General features: G+C 47.8%; 1 protein-coding gene across 3 annotated transcripts; it reads right to left on the bottom strand.

Moving 5' to 3' along the window:
- Positions 1-1,015: 1,015 nt before the first annotated feature.
- On the bottom strand, positions 1,016-26,370 carry LOC135913801 (uncharacterized). 3 transcript variants are annotated; one of them, XM_065446506.2, is made up of 5 exons: positions 25,441-26,332; positions 24,585-24,685; positions 2,383-2,501; positions 1,306-1,451; positions 1,016-1,198 (listed from the first exon to the last, which is right to left on the bottom strand). In XM_065446506.2, the coding sequence occupies exons 1-5, from the start codon at positions 25,989-25,991 to the stop codon at positions 1,195-1,197; spliced, it is 921 nt and encodes a 306-aa protein (XP_065302578.1). In that variant the 5' UTR covers positions 25,992-26,332; the 3' UTR covers positions 1,016-1,194. The 3 variants fall into 3 exon arrangements, with proteins under 3 accessions (XP_065302578.1, XP_065302568.1, XP_065302583.1); XM_065446496.2 differs by lacking the exon at positions 24,585-24,685 and adding an exon at positions 2,635-2,735 and having other exon boundaries at positions 25,441-26,285; XM_065446511.2 differs by lacking the exons at positions 1,016-1,198; positions 1,306-1,451; positions 2,383-2,501 and adding exons at positions 22,978-23,145; positions 23,257-23,402; positions 24,333-24,451 and having other exon boundaries at positions 25,441-26,370.
- Positions 26,371-26,611: the final 241 nt, after the last annotated feature.

Here is a 26,611-nt window from a genome sequence, read left to right as displayed (position 1 = left end):
TTCTGTACTCCCATTACACAAACACGATTCGTTCATTGGCTAGCACTTGTACCATTTAATCTTCACCGTCCATGCAAGCCTTCCTTTTCGATCCTTCGGAAATGCAAACAATCCCCAGCCATTTCTCGAGTTAGAGTTAGTTCTCGTCCAAGCCACACAGTTTCATATGACAATAGAGGGAACTCTGGTACTGCGATCCTTCACTTCCACCATGGGTATGATGGGTAGTACATGCATTTGCCCGATCTTTGTGCTAGCGGCTTCAGACATTCTTACGGCTTCGTTTTACCTGGGCCTAAATTCTCCTAAATTTCAAAGCACTTTATACTTTTTAATGCAGAAGGTAGTAAAAATTCGCAAGCACACCTCATCGCTACTAACTGCAGTGGTTCCGCTCGTCCATGCGTCCATGGAGTAATGCTGTCATTGGGCTTATGTGTTAGAGGTCCTGCGTTTGCATCTTGACGTCCAACAGTTTTAATGTTTATGTAGTCACATATGCGATGCAGTGCCTTCTTAAATTGATCACTTTGCAAAGTCACAAAGACCAAGTTTAGGCAAATTCATGCACTTCCCCACCCCGCTGGCTGAACTGCCCCACTTGCAGATCCCTTAGACACTAGCGCCACAGTTCCCTCTAGTAAATGCATATAACTGTGGTCCATTCCATCGCATGCTCACTTTGCATTTCCAAAGGAAGCGGTCACTGTACGACTGTTGGATGACCATCATGATGTGCATGTTGGGAATTCGAATTTAGTTCTCGTGGGAACAGCCCCTTCAGGCTACATTCTATGCATAATGGGCTTTCTATGAAGTATGTAAGGGAAATTGGGTGCTCTTATTTATATGCGAAGAGTGCTTCAAATTTATCTGTTTTCTTTTCAGTGCGGCAACTGGCCTGGTATCATCATGTGTGGAGCAAGTCTATTTTCGTATTCCTCAATAGAACCACCACCAGTGCATTGTCTGTATCGTAAAATGTCATTAGGCAAAGAAAAAAAGGACCTCTTCGTACCGGCAAATGTGACTTTATTACTTTTATTACAGAAACAATGAGAGTCGTGAAAACAGTGCAGTGTATATAATATTAAATTAGCGTGCCTTAGTCTTGAATTCCTTGTTGCTTGGATGAGCGAGAGTGGGCAAAGAAACAAAAAAAAACATGAAGATGAAGCTCTGGTCGTGGTTTCCTCAGCTGTAGAAGGAAAAGAGAGAGAGAAAGAAGATGACAGTGAAATGTGAAGTGTACCGATTTGGAAAGGAAAGTAAATAGCCGGCACGCAAAATACGTACAACACCCACCTAACTTTTTTGCTGAACTGGGTGACGGCAATGAAGTGGGCACCGACAAAGCGGCGGACGACCGACCTGCTCAAGATGTGTCCGCTGTTGTCCACGATTCCAACGTTCACTTGGATGCGGTAACTGTTGTTACACTTCAGAGTGATCTGCAAGACATATAAGGGAAGAGTTTCCGGTGCTGAGCTTTGGAGAGGGGAATGTCTTAAATCATCGGCTAGTCAATAGAATGCATGCTTAATCATTCTTTATTGATATGATATGTACATATTTACAAAAATCAAAATCGAGCCCGCGTGAAGCACCAGTGCTGTAGTGTGCGACTGGGCAGCCCACTTGCTCTGAATGAACTGTCGGTTTATAAGAAAGGTACTCAACTTCATTATCACAACGCTAAACTGCACTGAAGGGAATTGATAACAATCGTAGTGCACAGCAGCACGAATGGCACAAAGCACTGCGCGAATCAGTTGAATACAGAATTCGCATGGCACCTCCTGCACTAGCTATCCTATGAAGGCTAACTTTACAGTAAGGCGTCTGGTGTCAGAATGTTAGCTTAGAGTGGTTCAATTTTGGTCAGGCATACACAGTTCCATACATAGTTCAAACCAATTGACAGATCTCGGCTACCGTTGATTCATGCGTCACGACAGCCAAAATGACCTAATTTGTGTTTCGGTCTCCTCGGGGTATACGGTCATTTAGGCTACTTTTGTTTTAACAAGAAACCACAACGACAAGGAAGAAAACAGGTTGCGAAGAGTATATTTTTAAGACCACGTCGCTCACAAGAAATCGACTTGGGGAAGCCATCGCAGGCACGCACCAAGACGCAAGATAGGAAAGCACGGCACGTAACAACTTGTACCAACCGCGCCGTCATGATTTGTTGACGACTTCCCCAAATATCGCTAGACCAGATTTCAACGGGCGCACACTGCAATTGATCACACTTCTTCCTGGGGTTTTAACGCAAAGTGTGCGCACGTTCAAACCTGTGAAGTTTAGTGCAACTTATGAACGGCGACCTAACTCCCAAGCGCGACTAAACTGGGGAACCGGCGAACGAACTCTTACCGGAGGCAGTTTCGAGGTGAAGCCGTCGTAGGAGAAGAGCTTTAACCGAGAAAACGACAGCACCCGGCCGTTCCACGAAGAACCGGGATGCGGTGAATCCGGGTGGGCGTATTGACCAACTGCACCAGCCCAAGGATACAATTTAGGGCTCAAATTCACTTCACCACACACGAGGACAGAAATGTAAAGAAAGACGCCTCTTTTGGGAGGCGGGGATAAGGCCGACACCGGTAGGGCCTCGTTCACACTGACCGCATTCGCCCCCAACAGAATTAGTGAATGTGAGCCAAGCCGTGTACTGCAGGTCGTCCACCAAGTTGGTACAGCGGAACGAAGGTGCTGGCTGCATGAGCCTGCATGCGAAATAGAACGATGCGGCGCGATCATTTTTGAGAAACACAGTGGTCACACGTTGGAGATATTTAGGTACGCGCGCTTCAAAACGAGCAGCTAAAACACGTGGTGTTCACGGTGGATATATGTGGACCATGTACAGAACACTGAGCGCTCAAAAAGCTATAAAGACTGTTGAAACGGTTAAAAGCAGAGATACATTCGCAAAACGAAAGTGATTATCGTCCGCATGATAAATAGCTGGCTAGACGAGTATACTGTTCCCTTCATTTAGCCCAGCATATGCACCACTATGCGGCATTTGAATACATACATGGGGACCTGTGGACTCTGGTGAGGACTCTTCTTTGCCTTGTCCTACTGATCCTGCTCGTCCGATAGACTCAAAACAAGCACGGCTGGCGCTTAGGCTTAGTGCGGCCGAGCCGCCGCGCTCGCCCGACGAAGAAGAAGTGTCTGTGCCAGATGTGAGCTCCTCATCTGTACCTTCCCCTGGACTGCTGCGCATGACAACATCCATGCCAACTATGCAGCCGAAGTGTGCATCCGATAGGTCGAATACCCAAGATGCAACGCCGAAGGACAGTCCTCTTCGTGATGTGAATGTGAACCTATCCGCAGTCGTGCCGACGGACACTGGTGACCCTATGGACGTGCAGCCGTCTGGCGGTTCGACGAATGCAGCCAAGCGAGGTCCCCCTATCAACGTGCTTCAACAAGACGCCATCGCATCGGAGCAACCGGCAAAAAAGGTAAGGGCCACCCCAGACTATTCCTCCACTTCCTCCCCTACGCCCGCTCCCTCTCAGTCTTACCCAACGCCCACCCCTTCTCAATTATATCGAGTTCATATACGGCCCCTTTCATGCTACGACATAACTTCCGTAGCCACAAAATATGTCCAAAGGGTCATCGACCAATCTCTTGAAACCACCGGATACAAAGGGTTCACAGCTTATAAATCTACCAACTCGATCACTGTGCACTTGGCATCTCTCAGTGATGTGCACAAAATGTGCACTTTAACATCTATCCCGCTGTCAGAAGATCAACACCTGCCTGTGCAGTGCTACTTTGCATCGGGCCCTAATACACAGAGGTGTGTTGTCTATGGCATTGACCCAGAAGACACCCCTGAGATAATATGTCGTGAATTGACCTCCACGACACACAGGGTGCTCGCAGCTAGATTCATGGGCAAAAGCCGTACATGCTTAGTGACGGTGCAGGGCCCACAATGTATCCCAGAACGGTTTTATTACTACGGTTGCATATTGCGACCTAAACCCTACCTCCCTCGAGCAATATTCTGCTACCGCTGCTTTCAACGTGGACACATGCAGGCATTTTGCCCACAGCGTACTATTGATCCAGAAAAGCTCACACCAGAAGGCCAGCCACGATATCGATGTGGCTTATATAAATCTGATGAGCACGATTTGACAAGCACAAATTGTCCGACCAAACAGAAAGCCACAATACGGATACGAAAGGCTATACCAAAAACGGCTATATAGTAACAACACACAATCGTTATGAGGTTCTTGCAGAAGAGCCAGAGATGGTCCTGGCAGAAGAAGAAAAAGCCCCAGAAACACAACTGTATTCTTCTGTTCTTAAACGTGGCAAGCAGTCGCAGACAAAGAAACAGAAATTAGCGGAACCTCTGCATCAGTCAGATGATGACCATGATGACATTGACGCTCGGATAGACGCACTGGTCAGAGAGATTGAGCGACTACGCAAACATAAAGAAATGGCAATTCTCCGTCGTCAGAAAATAGGACCGACACGTGACGCATCAACCACTGCTAATGCCACCGTTACGCCTGGATCCCGTCCGGCACGACAGGTCAACCAAGCTGTTTGGACAGCAGTTTTAGGTCAACTTGCTCAACTAACGTTGCTCATTCAGAATTGCCTGCATCATGGCTAATTCTCTGCAGCAGCTGTCACAGGATGGAATTCTACAGTGGAATTGTCGGGGCCTAAACTCCAAGTTAGGAGAAATTAAAACCAAGCTTCAATACAATAAGCTACATGTATGGGCACTACTTATTCAAGAGCATAATAAGCTATGCTCCCTATCCAATTTTAATGGGTACCATAACCCATATATTAGAGATAGACGAGCTACGACAATGGCTTCAGCTCCGGCAAAAGCTGCAGTTTATATATCATCGCATATTGCTCACACAGTGATTGACCTGGAGCCATGGCGTAGTGGTAATCAAGAAGTTGTCGGGGTCCTGACACGACCAGTGAATACTCCTGTCATTCTAGTGTCATTCTACGCCAGACCGCAACGCACACGTTTGAACTTGGGGTGGATAGCCCATCTCCGGTCTACGTACCCGGGAATTCCTATTCTCGTGGGTGGAGACTTCAATGCCCCACATACAGAATGGGGGTACAAGTACAACTCCCGAAGAGGATGCCAAGTTAAAAACATCATGAGCGATGCCACTTTTACACTGCTGAACCATCATGCTGTGGCTACCTGTGCTGTACCCGCAGTATCTAGAACAAACGCTCCGGACCTCACGTGGTGGTTGGGTCCTGGAATGCCGCAGTGGCGGGTGGAACCAGATACATGGGGCAGTGATCATATGCCAATAATGATTGGTTTGCACAGAACGTGCATAAAGAAAATTCGACGACGAGTAACCGTCACGCATTGGGATAAGTTTCGGGAATCATCGAATGATAAAGTACCCTCAGAGCCCTCAGAAATTCTTCCCGCTTTGAAAGAACTACTACGGAGGAACACCACTGTAACCACAGTTGACGAGGAACAACCTCAACCGGACCTCACCCTTTTGAAACTTTGGGCAAAGCGACGTCAGGCAGAATTGTATGCGTCGAGGAATCCCGATGCACCAGGTAGCCGTGCACGTGCTAACCATATTGCGGCGAAGGCGCGTCAGCACGAAAAACAACTTTCTCGACGACGATGGTATGAGTGGTGCGAGAATCTTGGATCGGGAATTGGAAACAGAGCACTTTGGCGTACGTTCCGGTCAATGGAACGCGGTCATAAGCAACCTGACCCTGCAGCGAGCGTTAGGTTAGCGATGCAGAGTTCGCCGCATCAATTTGCAGAACACGCTGCTAGAGCGTTTTTCCCGAAATACGACCAAGCGTCACCTATAAACTGCCCCAAAATTGATGAGTCTGACACAACCTCCAAATCCGATATCTCCAGCCCTTTCAGCATGGCCGAACTAATAGCGGCGATTGAAACTTCGAAGCAATGAACAACACCTGATCCCGATGGTATTCCTTATGAGGTTTTCAAAAACATGGAAGGAGCAGCTCTCGACGCACTTCTTCAGGCTATTAATAAAGTATGGGAGACTGGAAACGTTCCACCTGATTGGAAGCATTCAATTGTTGTCGCGATTCCGAAACCAGGAAAGTCTCCAAATAGCCTGCAGTCTTTACGCCCAATTTCACTAACCTCAACTGTCTGCAAACTCGCTGAAAAGATGCTGGCCACACGAGTTTCCTGGTGGCTTGAACGCCACGATAAATATCATCCTGCTCAAATTGGATTCCGTTCTTACTAGGGAACTGAAGACGGACTTTCTATGTTATCAGACGATGTTTTACAGGTTTCTCCACACAGTCACGCTGTGCGCACGGTAGTAGCAACAGACATAACGAAAGCTTATGACAGTATAGACCATGAAATCATTATAGCCAACCTCATCGACCTGGGACTTCCACCGCGGGTGATAAGATTCATCTACTCATTCCTTCAGAATCGCACATTTGCGATTAGAGTAGATGGAAGGCAAGAAGGATACTTCACATCGAACAGAGGAGTCCCACAAGGTTCGGTTCTGGCTCCTCTTCTCTTCAACGTTGCTCTAATACCTCTAGCCTGGCAACTACATCGGATTCCAGATGTGAGGTTCTTAATCTATGCGGATGACGTCACTTTGTGGTCCGTGCATAAAGATATATCTAGACAAACTCAACAGCTTCAAGAAGCCCTTGATGTGCTGAATTACGCTCGGAAAGCAGGATCGGACATTTCCGCCCAAAAATGAAGCTATGTTGTGGTGCCCAACAAGAAAGGACGCACAAGAATCACGCAGCACCCCTTTACATTTAGACTCGGCGCACTGACAATCCCTGAGGCTTCTGAGGTCCGCATACTGGGTCTCGATATTCACCAATCCGGCAGTGGTGTACACTGGCTCCGTAAACCCAGACAGAGTTCGACAAAAACACTTCATCTTATTTGTCGCATTGCAGCAAAAGCAGCTGGAGCTCGTACTGACGTAGCTCGACGGTTGGTGCGTGCAGTCTTGCAGCCACGAATTTTTTATCAAGCACAATTTCAACGGCTGACTTTGGCGCAGCTGGCACAGTTGGAGACGATTAATCGCGATGCTATGCGCACAATCACAGCACTGCCCCGCATCACTCCGATACCAACTTTACAGGAACATGCCTAGCTCAACACAATTGCAGAGCTAATTTTGCAACGTGAAAAAGCACGTGAAATAAAAAAGCAACTTATTCCGGCTGTCGCTGCGTTGCATGGTCATTTTCACCACGGCTCTCGGATTGACAATCAGCCCTACCCAATGCCTCCCTGGGAATTCACCAGCATCACAAATAATAAGCCAACGAAGTTACGACGCAGCGATACAACAGGTACTGTTGACGAACACAACATCGTCGATGCATCATGCGTTAACACCTGCAAAGTCTATACGGATGCTGCCATGCGAGCGTCGATATCGTGCCTCGGCGTCCTAGTAACCGAGCGAGCGAGCACAGCGAAGGATGAAATACCGAAGGCGGAGCGCGGATAAAAGACTGCGATAGCGAAGAGAGCATGAGGCGGAAAGTGGGGGAGGAGGGGGCAGCGGAACCATGAGGTAGAAAGCGGCGGAGGAGGGTATGGCGAAAGCGTGAGAAGAAAAGCGTAGTGCCGCGCGCAAGACGCGCTCTGCGGCGACGACCGTTACGAGATGGCCCCAGAGTATACCACGCCCTTTACTGCCCTTATCTCTTCACCGATGGCACGCGACGAGCGCGTCCACCGCTACCATATATGGAAACCAAGCGCTGCATGAGTGGAGGTCTGTCTGCGGCGGCGGCTGCTGTGAATCGCGTCCACGCGTCACCTACGCGCTGCCTCTCGCGATCTCCCGATTAGCGATGCAGTCGCGCCACACTTCGGTGCGCTTGCAACGTGCCGCACGAGACATTGTCAGCGCCAGTCAATACATCGCGAAATGAAAACACCTATACAGCTGCGCTGAAATTTCGCGTTGGGGAGTATCGTAATCGTCGGTGAATTTTTTTTCTCTCAGTATTGAAAGAAATTCCGAACTGTCCGGCGAAAATTTCCTACAATCGCAGTATCATTCGCATCGCTTTTGCAGACTGCTGATTGGATCAACAATGTACAAGCCTTACAGCGCCACGTTACGCAGGTCATGGGCAAATGGAGTGTGACAGTGAGGTTTGCAAAAACAGCTGCGTTATAGCTGACGGCCCAATTTCTGTACTTCGCTCTCATCATAGCGCTATATACGGCAGTGTGTCATTTGATGCGCCAGAACATGCTCTTAAGGCTCGGATGAGAAGCATTACTGTTGCCTTGTTGGTCTTAAGATAACCCGCAAATGTATTTATGATGCTGGGATCACCAAAGGCTGAGCTCCTGAATATTTCAGTCCTGTCCAAAGAAGCCGTATTGAGAGACCCGTTCCGTACAAGCACGTATAATACTTGCATATTTTTTTTAAACTACCATCAAAATTGGTTTCAATACTCCTAATTTACGCCGTGTCCTTTAATGCTTTGAAAAAGAACATTCGCTGTTTTCTTTCACACCGTGCTAATAAGACAAACTAAATTCAAATTCCCTTAATTATGTGTCAGATGTGGTACAGATGTGGAGCAAAAGAGTTAACGTGTAGAAAGCTGTGTTCTCTATACCACGAGCTTCTAAGGTTTCCAACGTTTTGCGATTCGATAGCAAGATTTTTGCACCTTGTCCCAGTTAACATTTCTTGCGCGTGAAAAATGCTTTCGTGTCTGCCCCGCTGCATGCTCATTTGTATGCTGTTCGGTTCAACGAGCTTTCTTTACAGCCAAGCTGTATATACTTCTGCCCCTCAATGCATCTGTCGTGCCAATCGCGCATCCACTTCAACGAGATCGGCTTACTAGCGCTCTTCGGGAAAGCTCTGCAGCCGTCTACTCTACGACTGCTGGACTTGCTGCTGCTGCGCGGCCATTTGTTTTCTTTCGAACTCTGTTTAGTTGACCACCGTTTAGTGTGTTTTGTGTAGTGTTAATTTCTATATCCGCTGTTAACTGTTCATTGTATTTCTTTCGTCTTCATGACTGATCTAGATTAAGTGCATGTGTGTTAGTGTTCTTGTGTTTTTTTTGTGTTTCGTTTAAATTGTGTGTCATTGTCAGACTAGAAATATATTTCTTTCTCTATATCTCCCGACTCTGACTCTTTCACTGTGTTCGCTAGAGTACGGCACGACCAACCGGCGTGTATACCCCGTCGACGACTTCGCGCCGACGGCGAACAGGTCGACAAGCCGTGACAGATGCACATGGTGAGGATGGAGAGGTCGCTAGAAGCAAGTGATATCGAGTTTAATCTCACATACAAAGAGGCTGGTACAGTAGCAGAGCAGCAACTTCCAGGCTTATTCTATGGGGTATAAGTCAGTGCCACAGTCACGAGCACTGGGGCAGACGAGAGAGGATGAAAGATGGCGGCGCTGGAACACGGCAGAAAATGACAAGGCTTCGTCCTCTGAGCGGATTTCTGCACAACTTGGGAACAAGCAGACGAAATGGAAGCACAGCTTTCTTTCTAAGGCACAAAATAAAACAAAAAAAAAACGCAGACATTAAGTTTGTATCTTCTAATATTTCTCTAAACTTTAATCCGTCAACGTATTAAACAACTGATGTCGCCTTAAAAGAAGTCACGTGTCACTGAGTGACGTCACAGCACTGCCATGTATGTAGGCGCACGGTGCCCGCAAGAAGAAGGGCAAACGGCGTTTGGCTTGAAATTTAAAGGGACACTAAAGTGAAAAGTGATTTCTTCTGCATCAGTAAATCACCGTTCTACAACACCAAAAACACCACTCTTACAACGATAAGACGTTTGGTGAGCCAGAAAAAGCGCAAGAACGAAATACGGGTGGCGTCGCCTACTTAAGTTCACGCACCTGGGGGCTGTGACGTCATGAATTTTGATGGCATCTTCTAGGGCCTACTAATTATATATAGCGGTACAGATTGACTACATTGTGTTCTAAAGGAACCAAATATTAAACATGCCAAGTTTCGGGAACCTTTATTCAGCCAACGCGGCCGAAATGCGAAAACAAACTTTGGAATCCCTGACGTCACGCTGACGTACCGGCGCTGGCGTTTCGGCGCGAAATTCAAATACTGATACTTGGACCTTCATTTTCTCGTCTAATATTCAAACTAGTTTCTTGAAATGACTGCCTGCAGGGTTCTCAAACAATGCTCCATTAGTCTAAACTGATTTATTGTTTCCCTTTAGTGTCCCTTTAAGCTCTTTCCGCGGCGCTATTGGGGGCGAAGAGTTACGGAGTCGCTATCTGTTGGGAGCGCCTAGCTCCCTTGCGTAGTGTGAGGGATCACGCGGCACGCTCCTCATATGTTTCGCTTACCGCACTCAATAAAAACACCACGCGGCAGCCCTTCTCCACATTTGTATAGGTGCCCTCAAAACGAGAGAAGTTTTTTACTGTCGATATAACGATCTTGGGCAAACTGAAAGCACAGAATCGTTTACGCACGCTATCTCTTTACCGAATACGCACAGTGAACGTGCCACTGCGCGAGGTCGTCGCGATGGAGTCTCCCGAACCGGCTTCTTGCATGAAAGGTAGGCAAACGCTGAGAGTAAACTATGTGAAATGTGTTCTTATAGTGGGCTGTCTGTTTAACCAAATGGGGCATAACAGAATGAAGCCTCAATGCATCGGTCGCACGGGTTTGCAGCGACCGACTGCGCGTCTGCATGCATCTAGCTGCGCACAAAGTTTCGCTTTCGCTGTGAGCACGTTTTCGCAACGTGCCGTGAGCTTTAGGCCGCAGCAAATGAGCATTTGACAGCACACTAGCAACCATTGTTGCGTGGACGCTATCAGAACTGTTCACAAACAATTTCGTTATAGAAACTTCGACGCCTACGGCGACTATGATGGGCCGTGGCGACGATTCAATCTTTTCTTGACTTCTAAATTCTTGGACATTTGAATATTATTTCTCAAGTTGCGTCGCACTGTATGTTTATCGGTCTTCTCAGCGTGCGATTTTCCTCTGCTTCTTTTTCGTAACCCAGTGCATTAATCCATAACACAAACATGACCATATGCCATTCCTTTTTTTTAATGTGCGTCTTACCGCTCCCTTTCCGTTCCAGTGAACTTGCCAGTATTTAGCATCAACGAGTTCATAGGCCAAACCCTTATGACATTAGCCGGGCAGCGGCCTAGGGCGAGAGTCTCAGTGCTCGTTTTCTGCTACTCACCGAACATCGCGCAGTCCCGGCGCCGTATAGCAGAAATATTCCTTGCGTCTGTACTTGGTGGTGGTGATGGTGATAAACTTTATTTCTGCTATTTACAGGAGGAGGTGTGAGCCGAGCCCTAAGGGCCCAGCACTTACAAAGTCTAGGGAGGGGGGGGGGTCCCTAGTCCGGGACCCCCGTGGTTTCTGCAGCGGCTTTGGCTCGGGCCACCATGGCACGTTGGTCCTGGAGGGTTGAGCAGCCGAGCAGGGCGGCCTCCCAGTCCTCTCGGTGCATACCCGAGTTGTAGCCGATGGCTGTCTGCCGGTTCTAAGTTTCGCCAGCCAAGCTTCACGCAGCTTCTTGCCCTGCGGCTACGTGTAAATAAGGCTGACCCCGGGCTCCTTTGCGTACGTCCGGTACTGCGGCACCGAGCAGTAGCCTACCATGCTGCACGCCTTGAAAGACAGCCACTACCTGTTATAGTACTTTCAAATGTTGTCAAGCAGACACCCAAGGCGGTAAAGTCTCACCACTTAATCACAACCGTGGGGCAGGTGGGACTTTAAACTTTTGTTTTCAGCTCGCTTAGACGCTTCCGAAACAGCCTACGCGGCCGCTGTGTCCACGTGATCCCTCATGCCACGTCACGCCGACGGTGGCGCCAGCTTTCTCAGCGGTGGAGCTCGCCCCCAATAATGTGCTACGTATATTAGGGGTAGAGGGGGTGGGGGTAGTGTTGAAGCAGTTTTCCCAGAAACGTACTGGTGGCGCTGCGGTGCCTTTCACCTGACGTCTGAGGAATATGGAAGACTGTAAATGGGCTGGGAGAGCGTTCAGGAATTTGTACAGGAATAACATTGATTCACAGAGGAGGAAAAGAACTACGATCTTACCAGCAAGCATGTGGCCTGTAGGGTGAGTAACACAGCAACAAAGAACGTCAAGCGCAAAGTCAGAGAGGCTGAGATAACCTCATGAGTGGCGGCAATGGAAAAGGAACCTGCCATGAGTAACTACTTAAGAGGAAAAAACGAAATTAGGAAAGAAACAATTTATGATAACTCAAAGGGAAGCTCATTACTTTTCGAAGCGAAATCAGGAAGCGAGATATAAGAAGGAAGAATAAGCATCTGCTTGCTGCGGCATATAAGCTAGGGAAACTATGGAGCATGTTTCATTAGAACGTGAAGATATCTGCCAAGCGGTCAATTTAGGCAACACTGGCCTCCTTGAAGTCCTTGGGTTCAGAACAGGAGAAAAGTAAACATGTCTGCAATAAAGATTAGTAAGAGGCGAGTGGAAGATTGGTGGAAGAAAAGTAGGGAAACTACAAAAAAAAAACGGAGACGTACAAAAACAAAGTTCACAACAGGGGGTCAGAGTATTTGGTTATGGCAATTCATCGTTGGTTTTGTTTTCTTTTTCTTCTTTTTTAACCTAGGTATGACATTAGGCAGTATAATATAGAAAGAGCTTGGTGGTGAAACCCACTGGCCCGTTCCAATGGGGACGTTCATAATATCCATCCATTCTACATCCATCCATCCAGGGCGTCGGACGTGCGGGAAAAAAAAATACCCCCCAAGCACTTCGCACAGATGGTTAGCCAGCGAAGCTGAAACGTGCGGCCCCGGTGTTTACCACTCGGTTTATCCAAATGGTTTGTTAGACGACGACTTGGTAGGCTGCCGGATCCTCGGTACGCATTTGCTTGCGCTCGGCTGCACGAGACTGGTCTTGTGCCCGGGTTGCAGCATCGGCACGGCATAGATGAGCTCGTTCTCGGTTCTGCTCGCGGCATTGCTGATCGAAAGGTGCCTGCCCCTAAGGAGTTCGTATGACGTGTGGCTAGAGTGCCAGCGAGCGCGCGTTCTTTGCGCGGACGCTAACGGACACTAAATTTTTCTCGCAGTAGTGCAGTAAATTTTTTTATGGTTTTATTTGCTTTGGTGCACACGTGACTCTTGTCTGCCGGTTCCAATTGTAGTTTTAGCCAGGTGAACTGCTATTTTTAGCAGTTTTCTCGAAGTAACACGTAATTTTGGCCGCAGAAGCCGCCTATCTGCAACATGAAGCTACGAAAAATTTTATTGATATCTTGTCATTTTACGCGCCTTGGTGGTACATCCATCAGGGACAATGATGAAAGAAACAATATTACATAGTGGTTTATTGACTGCGTGGCGCGAACAGATGCAGATGACCAATGCACTTCTGGGTAAATCTAAGGGTACATAGACATATATGTCAAAGACGTACATGTAAGAGAAAAATTATAAAACATTCTAAATGCACTGATTGAAAAAGTGAAAACACCGACCGGAATATAGGCGTCTCTCTTTTAAAAGCTGCACCAGCCCCGAGAGAACCAGTCTACTCTCCGAGAAAAGCAATCAAGGCAATTACTGGACGGTAATATGAACAACAATGCTAAGGAAAATGTGTTGCATGTGTACTCAGGCTGAATCGGGGAGACCGGGAAGTCTTTACCAATGTAACCTCCGTGAATTGTCTGGCGATCTCCTTCAACGTACCAGCAGGCGAAATGATGTCGAAACATATAGTCTAATCGAATGGTGTTTGCCATTCAGATCGTATTCGACTTCATAATCCACTATTAAAAATTATTGACTAGCCGCTTCCTTTCGAATGTGACGCATAACAGCACTTTTGATGCAAGTGAGGACTCTTATTCCGAATGACTGTGCTGCTGGAGAGTCGTGGCTGTTGCGCAGAGGCTCAACAGTTCCTGGGAGAATTAACGCACAGGTGCTAATCAGTTCTGCTGAACAAAGTCCTAGCTGACATTCAATATAAACGCCCCGTTTTGGGGCAGCCTGTAAGTCTGCTAACTTGATTCAGGCAAGGGAAACATTTTTTTTTGACAGTATCACCATGTCTGCAACACAATAAAACTGGGTGCCCAATGTGGTACCAAATTTATCTTCTTCAACGAACACAGCAGACCTACATGTGATGCATGCCGTTCCTTTAATTGCTTCATTGTTATCATTATGATAGTGCACCGGATAACTGAACGCAGCCGTTTATAATACAGAGGCTGCTTACTTGAGCGGACCGTGTAGATTTGGGAAGGGCATTAAATTTAGGTATGAAATATAATATAACGCAACCATGTTTTTATAAGAAATCAGACTCGAGAATAATTTCTTTCGTTTATACTCCTGAAAGAAGCCTAAGGGCGCGGCTACGTCCTTTTTGTATTAGTTAATAAAAAAAAAATCTAGTGTTTCACGTCTCGATGTGATCATGAAGCACCCTGTTCAGTTCTCACCACCATGGGGCTCTTTAACATGCACCTGAACAGAAGCACACGAGTGTTTTTTTGAACCCGTGAGCTCGAGTTTAGCAGCGGAACGCCATATCCACTATGCAGCTACTAATTAGGCTGCCGTGCCGCCTTTTTTTCTTTGTTGTTGTTAAGCATGGACTGAATAAAAAAAATTTCGCACGGCATCAAGATGGCGAGTTGAGTTTTTTTTCGTCTGTCATGGTTATGAATTGGCACCTAAATATAGGCTAGACATCTTCAATAAAAAATATCAGTTGAGATTCAGCGCCGCGCCATCGTTTTATACCTTCCTTTTGTCTGTATCTTGTGTTGCGCTGTAACGAACCTTACAATGAATTTCACACGGCTTACGGGTCAAATATTGGCATATGTAATGGTTACCTGAGGGCCGGGGTTTGGTTGTTGTGTTCATATAGAAGGTTGCCTCGCAGCAGTGGGTGCTAAGAATCACTGGCTCCGGACAGGCCGCCAATGGAATATGAACCTGGCAACGTTTAACGCTAGAACGTTATATAGTGAGGCGAGTCTAGCAGTGCTATTGGAGGAATTAGAGGGCACTAAATGGGATATAATAGGGCTCAGTGAAGTTAGGAGGCCAAAAGAAGCATATACAGTGCTAAAAAGCGGGCACGTCCTGTGCTACAGGGGCTGAGCGGAGAGAAGAGAACTAGGAGTTGGATTCCTGATTAATAAGTATATAGCTGGTAACATACAGGAATTCTATAGCATTAACGAGAGGGTGGTAGGTCTTGTTGTGAAACTTAATAAGAGGTGCAAAATGAAGATTGTACAGGTCTGCGCCCCTACATCCAGTCATGATGACCAGGAAGTCAAAAGCTGCTATGAAGACGTGGAATCGGCGATGGGTAGAGTGAAAACCAAATACACTATACTAATGGGCGACTTTAATGCCAAGGTAGGCAAGAAGCAGGCTGGAGACAAGGCAGTAGGGGAATATGGCATATGTGCTAGGAATAGCAGGGGAGAGTTATTAGTAGATTTTGCGGAACAGAATAATATGAGGATAATGAATACCTTCTTCCGCAAGCGGGATAGCCGAAAGGGGACGTGGAGGAGCCCGAACGGCGAGACTAGAAATGAAATAGACTTCATACTCTGCGCTAATTCTGGCATCATACAAGATGTGGACGTGCACGGCAAAGTGCGCTGCAGTGACCACAGGATGGTAAGAACTCGAATTAGCCTAGACCTGAGGAGGGAACGGAAGAAACTTGTACATAAGAAGCCAATTAATGAGTTAGCGGTAAGAGGGAAAATAGAAGAATTCCAGATCAAGCTACAGAACAGGTAGTCAGCTTTAACTCAGGAAGAGGACCTTAGTGTTGAAACGATGAACGACAATCTTGTGGGCATCATTAAGGAGTGTGCAATGGAAGTCGGTGGTAGCTCCATTAGGCAGGATACCAGCAAACTATCACAGGAGACGAAAGATCTGATCAAGAAACGCCAATGTATGAAAGTCTCTAACCCTACAGCTAGAATAGAACTGGCAGAACTTTCGAAGTTAATCAACAAGCGTAAGACAGCTGACATAAGGAAGTATAATATGGATGGAATTGAACATGCTCTCAGGAACGGAGGAAGCCTAAAAACAGTGAAGAAGAAACTAGGAATTAGAATAAGATGTATGCGTTAAGAGACAAAGCCGGCAATATCATAACTAACATGGATGAGATAGTTCAAGTGGCTGAGGAGTTCTGTAGAGATTTATACAGTACCAGTGGCACCCACGATGATAATGGAAGAGAAAATAGGCTAGAAGAATTCGAAATCCCCAAGGTAACGCCGGAAGAAGTAAAGAAAGCCTTGGGAGATATGCAAAGGGGGAAGGCAGCTGGGGAGTATCAGGTAACAGCAGATTTTTTGAAGGATGGTGGACAGATTGTTCTAGAGAAACTGGCCACCCTGTATACGCAATGCCTCATGACCTCGAGCGTACCGGAATCTTGGAAGAACGCTAACATAATCCTAATTCATAAGAAAGGAGACGCCAAAGACTTGAAAAATTATAAACCGATCAGCTTACTGTCCGTTGCCTACAAACTATTCACTAAGGTAATCGCAAATAGAATCAGGAACACCTTAGACATCTGTCAAGCAAAGGACCAGGCAGGATTCCGTAAAGGCTACTCAACAATAGATCATATTCACACTATCAATCAGGTGATAGAGAAATCTGTGGAATATAACCGACCCTTATATATAGCTTTCATTGATTACGAGAAAGCGTTTGATTATGTCGAAACCTCAGCAGTCATGGAGGCATTACGGAATCAGGGTGTAGACGAGCCGTATGTAAAAATACTGAAAGATATCTATAGCGGCTCCACAGCCACCGTAGTACTCCATAAAGCAAGCAACAAAATCCCAATAAAGAAAGGCGTCAGGCAGGGAGGTACGATCTCTCCAATCCTATTCACAGCATGTTTACAGGAGGTATTCAGAGACCTGGATTGGGAAGAATTGGGGATAAAAGTTAATGGAGAATACCTTAGTAACTTGCGATTCGCTGATGATATTGCCTTGCTTAGTAACTCAGGGGACCAATTGCAATGCATGCTCACTGACCTGGAGAGGCAAAGCAGAAGAGTGGGTCTAAAAATTAATCCGCAGAAAACTAAAGTAATGTTTAACAGTCTCGGAAGAGAACAGCAATTTACAATAGGCGGCGAGGCACTGGAAGTCGTAAGGGAATACACCTACTTGGGGCAGGTAGTGACGACGGATCCGGATCATGAGACGGAAATAATCAGGAGAATAAGAATGGGCTGGGGTGCGTTTGGCAGGCATTCTCAGATCATGAACAGCAGGTTGCCACTATCCCTCAAAAGGAAAGTGTATAACAGCTGTGTGTTACCAGTACTCACATATGGGGCAGAAACCTGGAGGCCTACGAAAAGGGTTCCGCTGAAATTGAGGACCACGCAACGAGCTATGGAAAGAAGAATGATAGGTGTAACGTTAAGGGATAAGAAAAGAGCAGATTGGGTGAGGGAACAAACACGAGTTAATGACATCTTAGTTGAAATCAAGAAAAAGAAATGGGCATGGGCAGGACATGTAATGAGGAGGGAAGATAACCAATGGTCATTAAGGGTTACGGACTGGATCCCAAGGGAAGGGAAGCGTAGCAGGGGGCGGCAGAAAGTTAGGTGGGCGGATGAGATTAAGAAACTTTGCAGGGACGGCGTGGCCACAATTAGTACATGACCGGGGTTGTTGGAGAAATATGGGAGAGGCCTTTGCCCTGCAGTGGGCGTAACTAGGCTGATGATGATGATGATGATGATGATGATGATGATGATGATGGTTACCTACGACTGTTTTCGGCACCTGAGGTCCGACCGTAATAAAAGAACCCGTACCGATTACTCCGCCTTATGTTACGCGAAGAAGGCGAAAACATGAATGGAATGTTGCATTTCAGTTCTTTTTCTATAAGAATACTTCCCGTAAATCTGAGTACAGGGCGTCGGACGGGGCAGATATAATTTGCTTGTTTGAAGCGGCAAGCAGGAAGTTTACATATGTTTTCCGTCTGCGTTTCGCAAGACCTACTGGTGGAAAACTATATGCGCTAAAATACACATGACAGATATATGCTGCTTGAAGATCAAGAAGAATATGTTCTCCAGAGAGAACCGCACAATAACATAGTAGAATGAAAGATGACACTAGGGCCGCAATGCACGTGCTATCACCGAGCGGCATTAAAAAATAAAGTGGAATAACGAAGAGAAAGAAAGACATCTATGCCTAAGGCATAAATACATGTCGCATGCAATTGTAGACACCGTTTCAGCAGCCTGAACGCATGCGCCAGCGCGCTAAGTATTACGAATGACCCGAAAAGTATCGCCAGTAGTTTCTAACGGCGCTACCTTGATACGGCTCAATTCGCTTCGATCGCAGTGCCACCACAGTATTTTTCGTCGTCGCGCGCCTCGTTACAAAGCATGCGCCGCGCCAGCAGATCGTGCCGTTGTCAGACAGGAAGAGGACTTGGCACCCAAAGGTGCCGCGTCCCATAGCTTACATGTACTCATCAACCCAGCATCATTTGGTACATTGACCCCGGCGCACCCAGGTTGTGTATTCACAATAGCTAGTAGGTACAGCGGGGCGTGGCACTAATTTAGCCTAACGTACCGTTAAGCTAAGGTAACGTTAACCTAAGCTAACAGAACATAACGTGGCCTCGACGCAAATACAATAATTATCCACACGGTGTAACTGCTCTGAGAATACGCCGCACCACCCTAACGCCTTTTACGCTAACGTAACGTAACGTAAGCTAACGTAAACCTAACCTAAACATAAGCTAATCTAACCTAACGTGGACGAGCACCAGCGCCGAACGCGCGAGGAAGTCTGTCCGACGTACCTTAAGACACAGCGAACGTCGAGCGCCTCGAGAAACGCCAACCCGCTTTACCTACTAGTAATTGTAAAAACGCACCCGGGTTGACTGGGCGGGGAGGCTTTGGTTCGGGCCAACGCTCCTTCTCGGACAAGGGGGCTGCTGTGGCGCAGCGCGACTGAGCTATTGCACTCAGCACACAAACAGCCATGTCGGCCTTACAAGACACGAGCCTGACAGACCTTCGGATTCGGACAACGACGGAGACCGCCAAAGCCATCCGCGGAGCAGCGCGACCACGTGGGGGCATGCCACGACCGGTTCCGGCTCTGGGTTCTACTGAGCCAAACAAAACCTCGTGGATCGATTGGCACACACGGCCAAGTCGAGTGACCTTATGAGCATGCATCATAACTTAATGGAGAGCTTTCCACCTGACTCACCAAAAATCACGACAGGACGAGCCAACACTTAGAGAAACTTCTTGTCGCCCAAATAATGCCGCTCCCGGCTGAGATGTAACCAGACATCCTCCTGTGCTTTCGCAAGCACTTCGTGAAGGCCTGGCGCCCGCCCTCCGGCAACCGGCACCACAGCACGCCAACCAAACTTGGTATGAGCACTCGACAAGAAGAAGCACGAACTGGTTGATCGCCTGCTTAGGCAAAGGGTTCAAAAATCGATCAGTCTGATATGGAACACCTGGAAGACAAAAAAAAAGACGCAATCCGTTGGAGAAGAGCTGGGGGAAGCAAACACTGCGTAAAGATATGAACTGGATCCTCACGACCGCCACAAAGAGGGCACACTCCACGAGCCGGGATGCCTGCGAAGGGGCTGTAACTCAAAGGCAGGCACCCTCGCTCCAGGCGGTACATGAACGTAGCTCGAATGACGTCGAGGAGACTGGCCCTAATGAGCTTCCAGCTCGGCCTGTAGATAGACAGATCGTACCTTTGGCAATGCGAGGGAAAACATGGGGTGAGGATATCGACTAGTTCTTAGATTGGAGTTGAAACTACATCGATGCTGGGATGAACCTTGCGGAGGCATACTAGTGAGATGGCAGCCGCCGCATAAGTGGTGGATGAGGAACCTGATCGAGTCACACAGTGGGAAAAATGTACTTTGCGAAAACAAACGGAGTCGGGTACTAAGAAAAAAGGCGATAAAGCTTTGAGTCAGGAGCATATCCGAGTTAAGAGTGACCTGCAGGTACACCTGACGTGTAGTGCAGTATCCACGATACCCAGGTCGGAAATTCTGAGTTCTCCCTTATCCTTGGCAACTTAAGTACCTGCCGAGCTACACAAGCAGTTGTCCCTTTCCAGAGGAAACGAAAGAGGACCCTCCAAGATAAGCTTGGTTTGGGTTGGAACAGGAGACACACATGCCACGTACGTGAGGGAGGAAAACAGAAGTGAGCGAAGAATTGTCGCTCGAGCTATCAATGGACATGACAAGGCGTTGAATTTTTTAATCCTGGTTTCAAGCTTCTCCTTAGCTTGCTGCCAGTTTTAAGGAGACAGACCGTTTGGACCGGACTGGAAACTTAGAATGTGCAACCGCGTTTTCATGGGAATACCATGAACGGGCTGCGGACTGGACGGAATGGAGTACAAGCACAAGACTGCACTATTCGACCTATTCAACCTTGCACCACTCGCTGCGCAGTAACTATCCATGACATCCTAGACGGCGCACGGTGATGTCTCGTCCGGGACCACAATCCGCATAGCCAAATAGTGCAACCGGAGGGGTCCTGGTCGCAGTAGGAATCTGCCAAAACTCTGCACAAGCGGTTCAAAAGCGAGCACGCAGAAGTCAGGCGAGATAGGTTCCCCCTGCCATGCACCACGTCCCACAATGAATGCCTCCGAGGCGCAATCCTATATGAGAACAGCAGAAGTCGGTCGAGAATACAAAGCTTAGAGCATCTGCCGAAAATCCACCCTAGAGCCCGCGTCTTCTAAAACGCGGTACAGGTACCTAAGGCTAATGATATAATGATAACGAATAAATCAATTTCAAGTTCAAAAGCATTTTCCTGGTCGAAGGAGCACAGAATGCCTGGAAGTTTCCTGGCGTTTGCCCACAGGAGAAGGTCCCTGACTGCTAAACCATGGAGCTGAGTGGAACGTCCCTGGACCCAACATGCCCGGTATGGACCCAAAACAGTGTTGAGTACTGGAGTGAGTGGCATACACGGACACTTCACTACGAGTTTCTAATCGCGGTTCAGATGTGTGATTGGGCGCCATGCTCTTAAATTCGTGCTTCTCGACTCATCCTTACAAAGGAGAGATTATCCCCTCTCTTTTGGACGCTGGCAGAGTCTCTTCACTGTGTAGCCTGTTCACCACTGATATGAACGGCTTTCCTGACAGTGTCCAAAACTTCACATAAAATTCAACTGTCAGACCATGGGATCCTGGACTGCGATTATGCTTCATAGACTTCAAAGCCGAAAATAGCTCGTTCTCGACTATGGCTGAGTCACAGACTTCTGGCGGCTCAGCTGGTGAAACGAATGGAAAAACGCGTTTGCAAGTGTGCACCCGCGCTAACAGCATCGCTGAAGCTTGGATGTCGTTCTGCAAGGTTGCAAGCCCCATAATTTTTCACAATGTCGCACTGTCAACACGCGCTCTCACAAATTGTAAACCTTTTCTGTACATGCACTGTTTCCCTGAACTTGAATTCGCCATTAATAATCACTTTTTTTTCCTAAAAGAAAGCAGGACATTCTGTACTCACATTACACAAACACGATTCGTTCATTGGCTAGCACTTGTACCATATGATTTTCACCGTCCATGCATAGAAGCCGTCCTTTTCAATCTCTCGGAAATGCAGACAATCCCCAGCCATTTCTCGAGTTAGAGTTAGTTCCCGTCCAAGCCACAGAGTTTCATATCACTATAGAGGGAACTCTGGTACTGCGATCCTTCACTTCCACCTAGGGTATGATGGGAAGTACATGCATTTGCCCGATCTTTGTGCTTGCGGCTTCAGACATTCTTATGGCTTCGTTTCTTTCGTTTTACCTGGGCCTAAGTTCTCCTAAATTTCAAAGCAATTTATACTTTTTTAATGCAGAAGGTAATAAAACTCCGCAAGCACACCTCATCGCTACTAACTGCAGTGGTTCTGCTCGTCCATGCGTCCATGGAGTAATGCTATTATTGGGCTTATGTATTAGAGGTCCTGCGTTTGCACCTTGCCGTCCAACAATGTTAATGTTTATGTAGTCACATATACGATGCAGTGCCTTCTCAAAATGATCACTTTGCAAAGTTACAAAGACGAAGTTTAGGCAAATTCATGCACTTCCTCACCATGCTGGCTGAACTGCCCCGCTTGCAGATCCCTTAGACACTAGCGCCACAATTCCCGCTAGTAAATGTGTAAAACTGTGGTCCATTCCATCGCATGCTCACTTTGCATTTCCAGAGGAAGCGGTCACTGTACGACTGTTGGATGGCCATCATGATGTGCATGTTGAAAATTCGAATTTAATTGTCGTGGGAGAAGCACCTTCAGGTTACATTCTATGCATAATGGGCTTTCTATGAAGTATGTAAGGGAAATAGGGTGCTCTTATTTATCTGCGAAGATTGCTTCAAATTTATCTGTTTTCTTTTCAGTGCGGAAACTGGCCTGGCATCATCATGTGTGCAGCAAGTCCATTCTCGTATTCTTCAGTAGAACCTGACCCGCCGCGGTTGCTCAGTGGCTATGGTGTTAGGCTGCTGGGCACGAAGTCGCGGGATCGAATCCCGGCCACGGCGGCCGCATTTCGATGGGGGCGAAAACACCCGTGTACTTAGATTTAGGTGGTCGAAATTTCCGGAGTCCTCCACTACGGCGTGCCTCATAATCAGAAAGTGGTTTTGGCACGTAAAACCCCAGAATTTTTTTTTTCAGTAGAACCACCACCAGTGCATTGTTTGTACTGTAAAATGTCATTAAGCAAAGAAAAAACGGACCTATTCGTACCGGCAAATGTGTCTTTATTACTTTTATCACAGAAACAATGAAAGTCGTGAAAAGAGTGCAGTGTATATATTATTAAATTAGCGTGCCTTAGTCTTGAATCCCTTGTTGCTTGGATGGGCGAGAAAAAAAAACATGAAGATGAAGCTCTGGTCGTGGTTTCCTCAGCTGTAGAAGGAAGAGAGAGAGAGAGAGAAAGAAGATGACAGTGAAATGTTAAGTGTACCGATTTGGAAGGGAAAGTAAATAGCCGGCACGCAGTATACGTACAGCACCCACCTAGGTTTTTTGCTGAACTGGGTGACGGCAATGAAGTGGGCACCGACAAAGCGGCGGACGACCGACCTGCTCAAGATGTGTCCGCTGTTGTCCACGATTCCAACGTTCACTTGGATTCGGTAACTGTTGTTACACTTCAGGGTGATCTGAAAGACATATAATGGAAGAGTTTCCAGTGCTGAGCTTTGGAGAGGCGAATGTCTTAAACCATCGGCTAGTCAGTAGAACGCATACTTAATCATTCCTTTTATTCTTATGATACTGTACATATTTACAAAAATCAAAATCGAGCCCGCGTAAAGCACCAGTGCTTTAGAGTGCGACTGCAGCCTACTTGCCCTGAATGAACTGTCGGTTTATAATGAAGGTATTCAACTTCATTATCACAAGGCTAAACTGCATTGAAGGGAATTGATAACATTCGTAGTGCACAGCAGCATGAATGGTGCAAAGCACTGCGCGAATCAGTTGAATACAGAACTGGCATGGCACCTCCTGCACTAGCTATCCTATGAAGGCAAACTTTAAAGTAAGGCATCTGGTGTCACAACGTTAGGTGAGAGTGGTTCAATTTCGGCCAGGCATACACAGTTCCTTACACAGTTCAACCTAATCGTCAAATCTCAGCGACCGTTGATTCATGCGTCACGGCAGCCGAAATTACCTAAATTTGTGTTGCGGTCTCCTCGGGGTATATGGTCATCTATGCTACTTCTGTTTTAACAAGAAACCACAATGACAAGGAAGAAAGCAGGTGGCTACGAGTATATCTTTAAGACCACGTTGCTCGCTGGGCTGACAAGAAAACGGCCTGGGAAGCCATCGCAGGCACGCACCAAGACACGAGATGCGACAGCACGGTAACAATCTGTACCACCCGCGCGGTCACGTTTTGTTGATGGCTTCCCCAAATATCGCTAGATCAAAATTTGGATGGGCGCACACTGCAATTGACGACAGTCCTGTCCTGGGTATTAGTGCAAAGTGTGCGCACGTTTAAACCTGCGAAGTTTAGTGCAACTTTCGAACGGTGACCTAGCGTGTCTAAACTGGGAAACCGGCGAACGAACTCTTACCGGAGGCAGTTTAGAGGTGAAGCCGTCGTAGGAGAAGAGCTTTAACCGAGAAAACGACAGCACCCGGCCGTTCCACGAAGAACCGGGATGCGGTGAATCCGGGTGGGAGTACTGACCAACTGCACCAGCCCAAGGATACAATTTAGGGCTTAAATTCACTTCACCACAAACGAGGACAGTAACGTAAAGAAAGACGCCTCTTTCGGGAGGCGGGGATAAGGACGACCCCAGTAGGGCCTCGTGCACACTGACCGCATTCGCCCCCAACGGAATTAGTGAAGGTGAGCCAAGCCGTGTACTGCAGGTCGTCCACCAAGTTGGTACAGCGGAACGAAGGCGCTGGCTGCATGAGCCTGCATGCGAAATAGAAGGACGCGGCACGATCATTTTTGATAAACACAGTGGTCACGCGATGGAGATATTTAGGCACGCACGTTTCAAAACGAGCAGCTAAAACACGTGGTGTGCCCGGTGGATATATGTGCACCATGCACAGAACAATGAGCATTCAAAAAGCTATAAAGACTGCTGAAACGGTTCAAAGCAGAGATACATTCGCAAAACGAAAGTGATTGTCGTCCGCATAATAAATAGCTGGCTATATAGACGAGTATACTGTTCCCTTCATTTAGCCCAGCACAGGCACCACTCTGCGGCATTTGAATACATGCGGCTTCTCGGCAGGAACACTAATGCATGCTCGGAACACTCATTTTAACAACGGAGGCCAAAACGCTGTCCTGGAGTGCGATATTGCAACGGTTTCTGAAAGAGAACCGTTACGATTGAGATCGGCGCCGCACTGTGTGGCGAGAACACGCGTCGAGTGCCCGCGCAGTTGCAATCGCAAAAGTAAACATCTCGGGAAGCGCGACGATGCTTCAACTATACGCAACCTCCGCAAAGGAAAGTAGCGTCCGCGCGTGCACCAAAAATTAAGAACGCGCACAGCGTGCTTTCCATTCAAGCGCTGCTCTCTTGTATGTCAGTGCTATCGAACGTAAATGGCGCGCGCATACGATCCAGGCAAGCCCGCGCCAACAACTGTCCCGATCGAGCAGCAAGCTCCGGAATAAGAAAAAAAGAAAAAAGATGAAAAAACACTCGCCTGCCCTGTGTGTGGATCAGCAGTTCCATCTTGGGCAGCAGGAACTCGTGCTGGTTCACGAGCGCGACGTGGGGAACCTTGGCCGGCAGGCTCGGCACGATCGCAGCACGCTGTTGGTCCGCGTTCTTCTTGGGAGCAAACTTGGGCCAACCGCTCCAGTCGTGAACTTCGTCCGGGTGGTCACTGGGAAAGTCCGCCGGTCGTTCGACTCTCCCCTGGATCCAGATTCCCAACTGTGGCTCGCTCGCCATGAAGGCGGCAACGGCTGCGACGCTGGAGGCAGTCGGCACGTCTTCGATGTCGACGTCCTCGGACTGGGACGCGCCGGCCTGCGCCACGTGGCTGTTTCCGCTGTCGCTGCTATTGCTGCTGTCGCCGCTGCTGGTGCAGTCATCGTCCCCGCCGCTGCTGCTGCTCGTCGACAGCTCGCAATCGTCCCTCCGCAGCGTGGTGTAGCCGTTGTGAGCGCTCATCCGGTCGTCGTCGTCCCTGGAGAGACCGGCGTTGAGGCCAGCGCCAGCGGAGCCAGTAGCACGGCCCGACGCCGCCATCCTCGAGGCACAAGCGGCGTTTGCGAAGTGCGTCGTGGCGAGCGCGACTGCAGTTGATCTGCGACTGTTGAGTATAGCTGCCGTTTGCTGTGCAGTGACTGGCGCGCTGGGAAAGCGTGCTACTCCAGAACGCTGACGTGTGGCGTTTTCGCTCCAACGTGGACACGTTCTCGTTCTCGTCTTCTACTATTTTCTGCTCCCCCTCGAGCTGCAGGAGGCCAAAAAACTTGCGTCAAAAATTTTTTTTGTTGTTGGCCCGATATTCTGGAAGAACATGCTCCCCCCACCGCTTATCAAATCGAAGAAAGCATGAGCGGCGGGAAACCAGGCTACAAATGCGTTCGGCTTGGTCATTTTTTTTTTTTAGTAGGAAGTGATAATGCACCAGAGAAAATTTGCGAGATTATCGTGGCTGGTTTTCTGGCTGCTTCTTCGTCGTGGTTCGCGAACTGGCTCTCTTGCAGCGGTGCGTGGCCTCGCACTTCTCTTTTCGCGCGACAAACGCGAACGAAAATGCACGTGATGAGCCAAGCCACAAGTTCAAGGGGGTTCGAACAAGTGGGCTATAGACATTACCTAGAGGGAAATCTGGTGCTGCTGCGCTGTGGTATGCATGGGAA

The sequence above is a fragment of the Dermacentor albipictus genome, chromosome 3 (genome assembly GCF_038994185.2).
Source record: "Dermacentor albipictus isolate Rhodes 1998 colony chromosome 3, USDA_Dalb.pri_finalv2, whole genome shotgun sequence".
Classification (NCBI taxonomy): Eukaryota; Metazoa; Arthropoda; class Arachnida; order Ixodida; family Ixodidae; genus Dermacentor; species Dermacentor albipictus.
The sequence above is the reverse complement of the archived record's forward strand: the minus strand, read 5'-3'. Positions and strand labels throughout refer to the sequence as shown.

Excerpts from the sequence above, each read along its gene's own strand:
- LOC135913801 (XM_065446511.2), bottom strand. The coding sequence starts at position 25,991 with ATGGCGGCGTCGGGCCGTGCTACTGGCTCCGCTGGCGCTGGCCTCAAC. Across the intron at positions 24,686-25,440 it reads CTGATCCACACACAGGGCAG|GCTCATGCAGCCAGCGCCTT; the intron begins GCGAGTGTTTTT and ends TTTCGCATGCAG. Across the intron at positions 23,403-24,332 it reads TCACCTCTAAACTGCCTCCG|ATCACCCTGAAGTGTAACAA; the intron begins GTAAGAGTTCGT and ends TATGTCTTTCAG.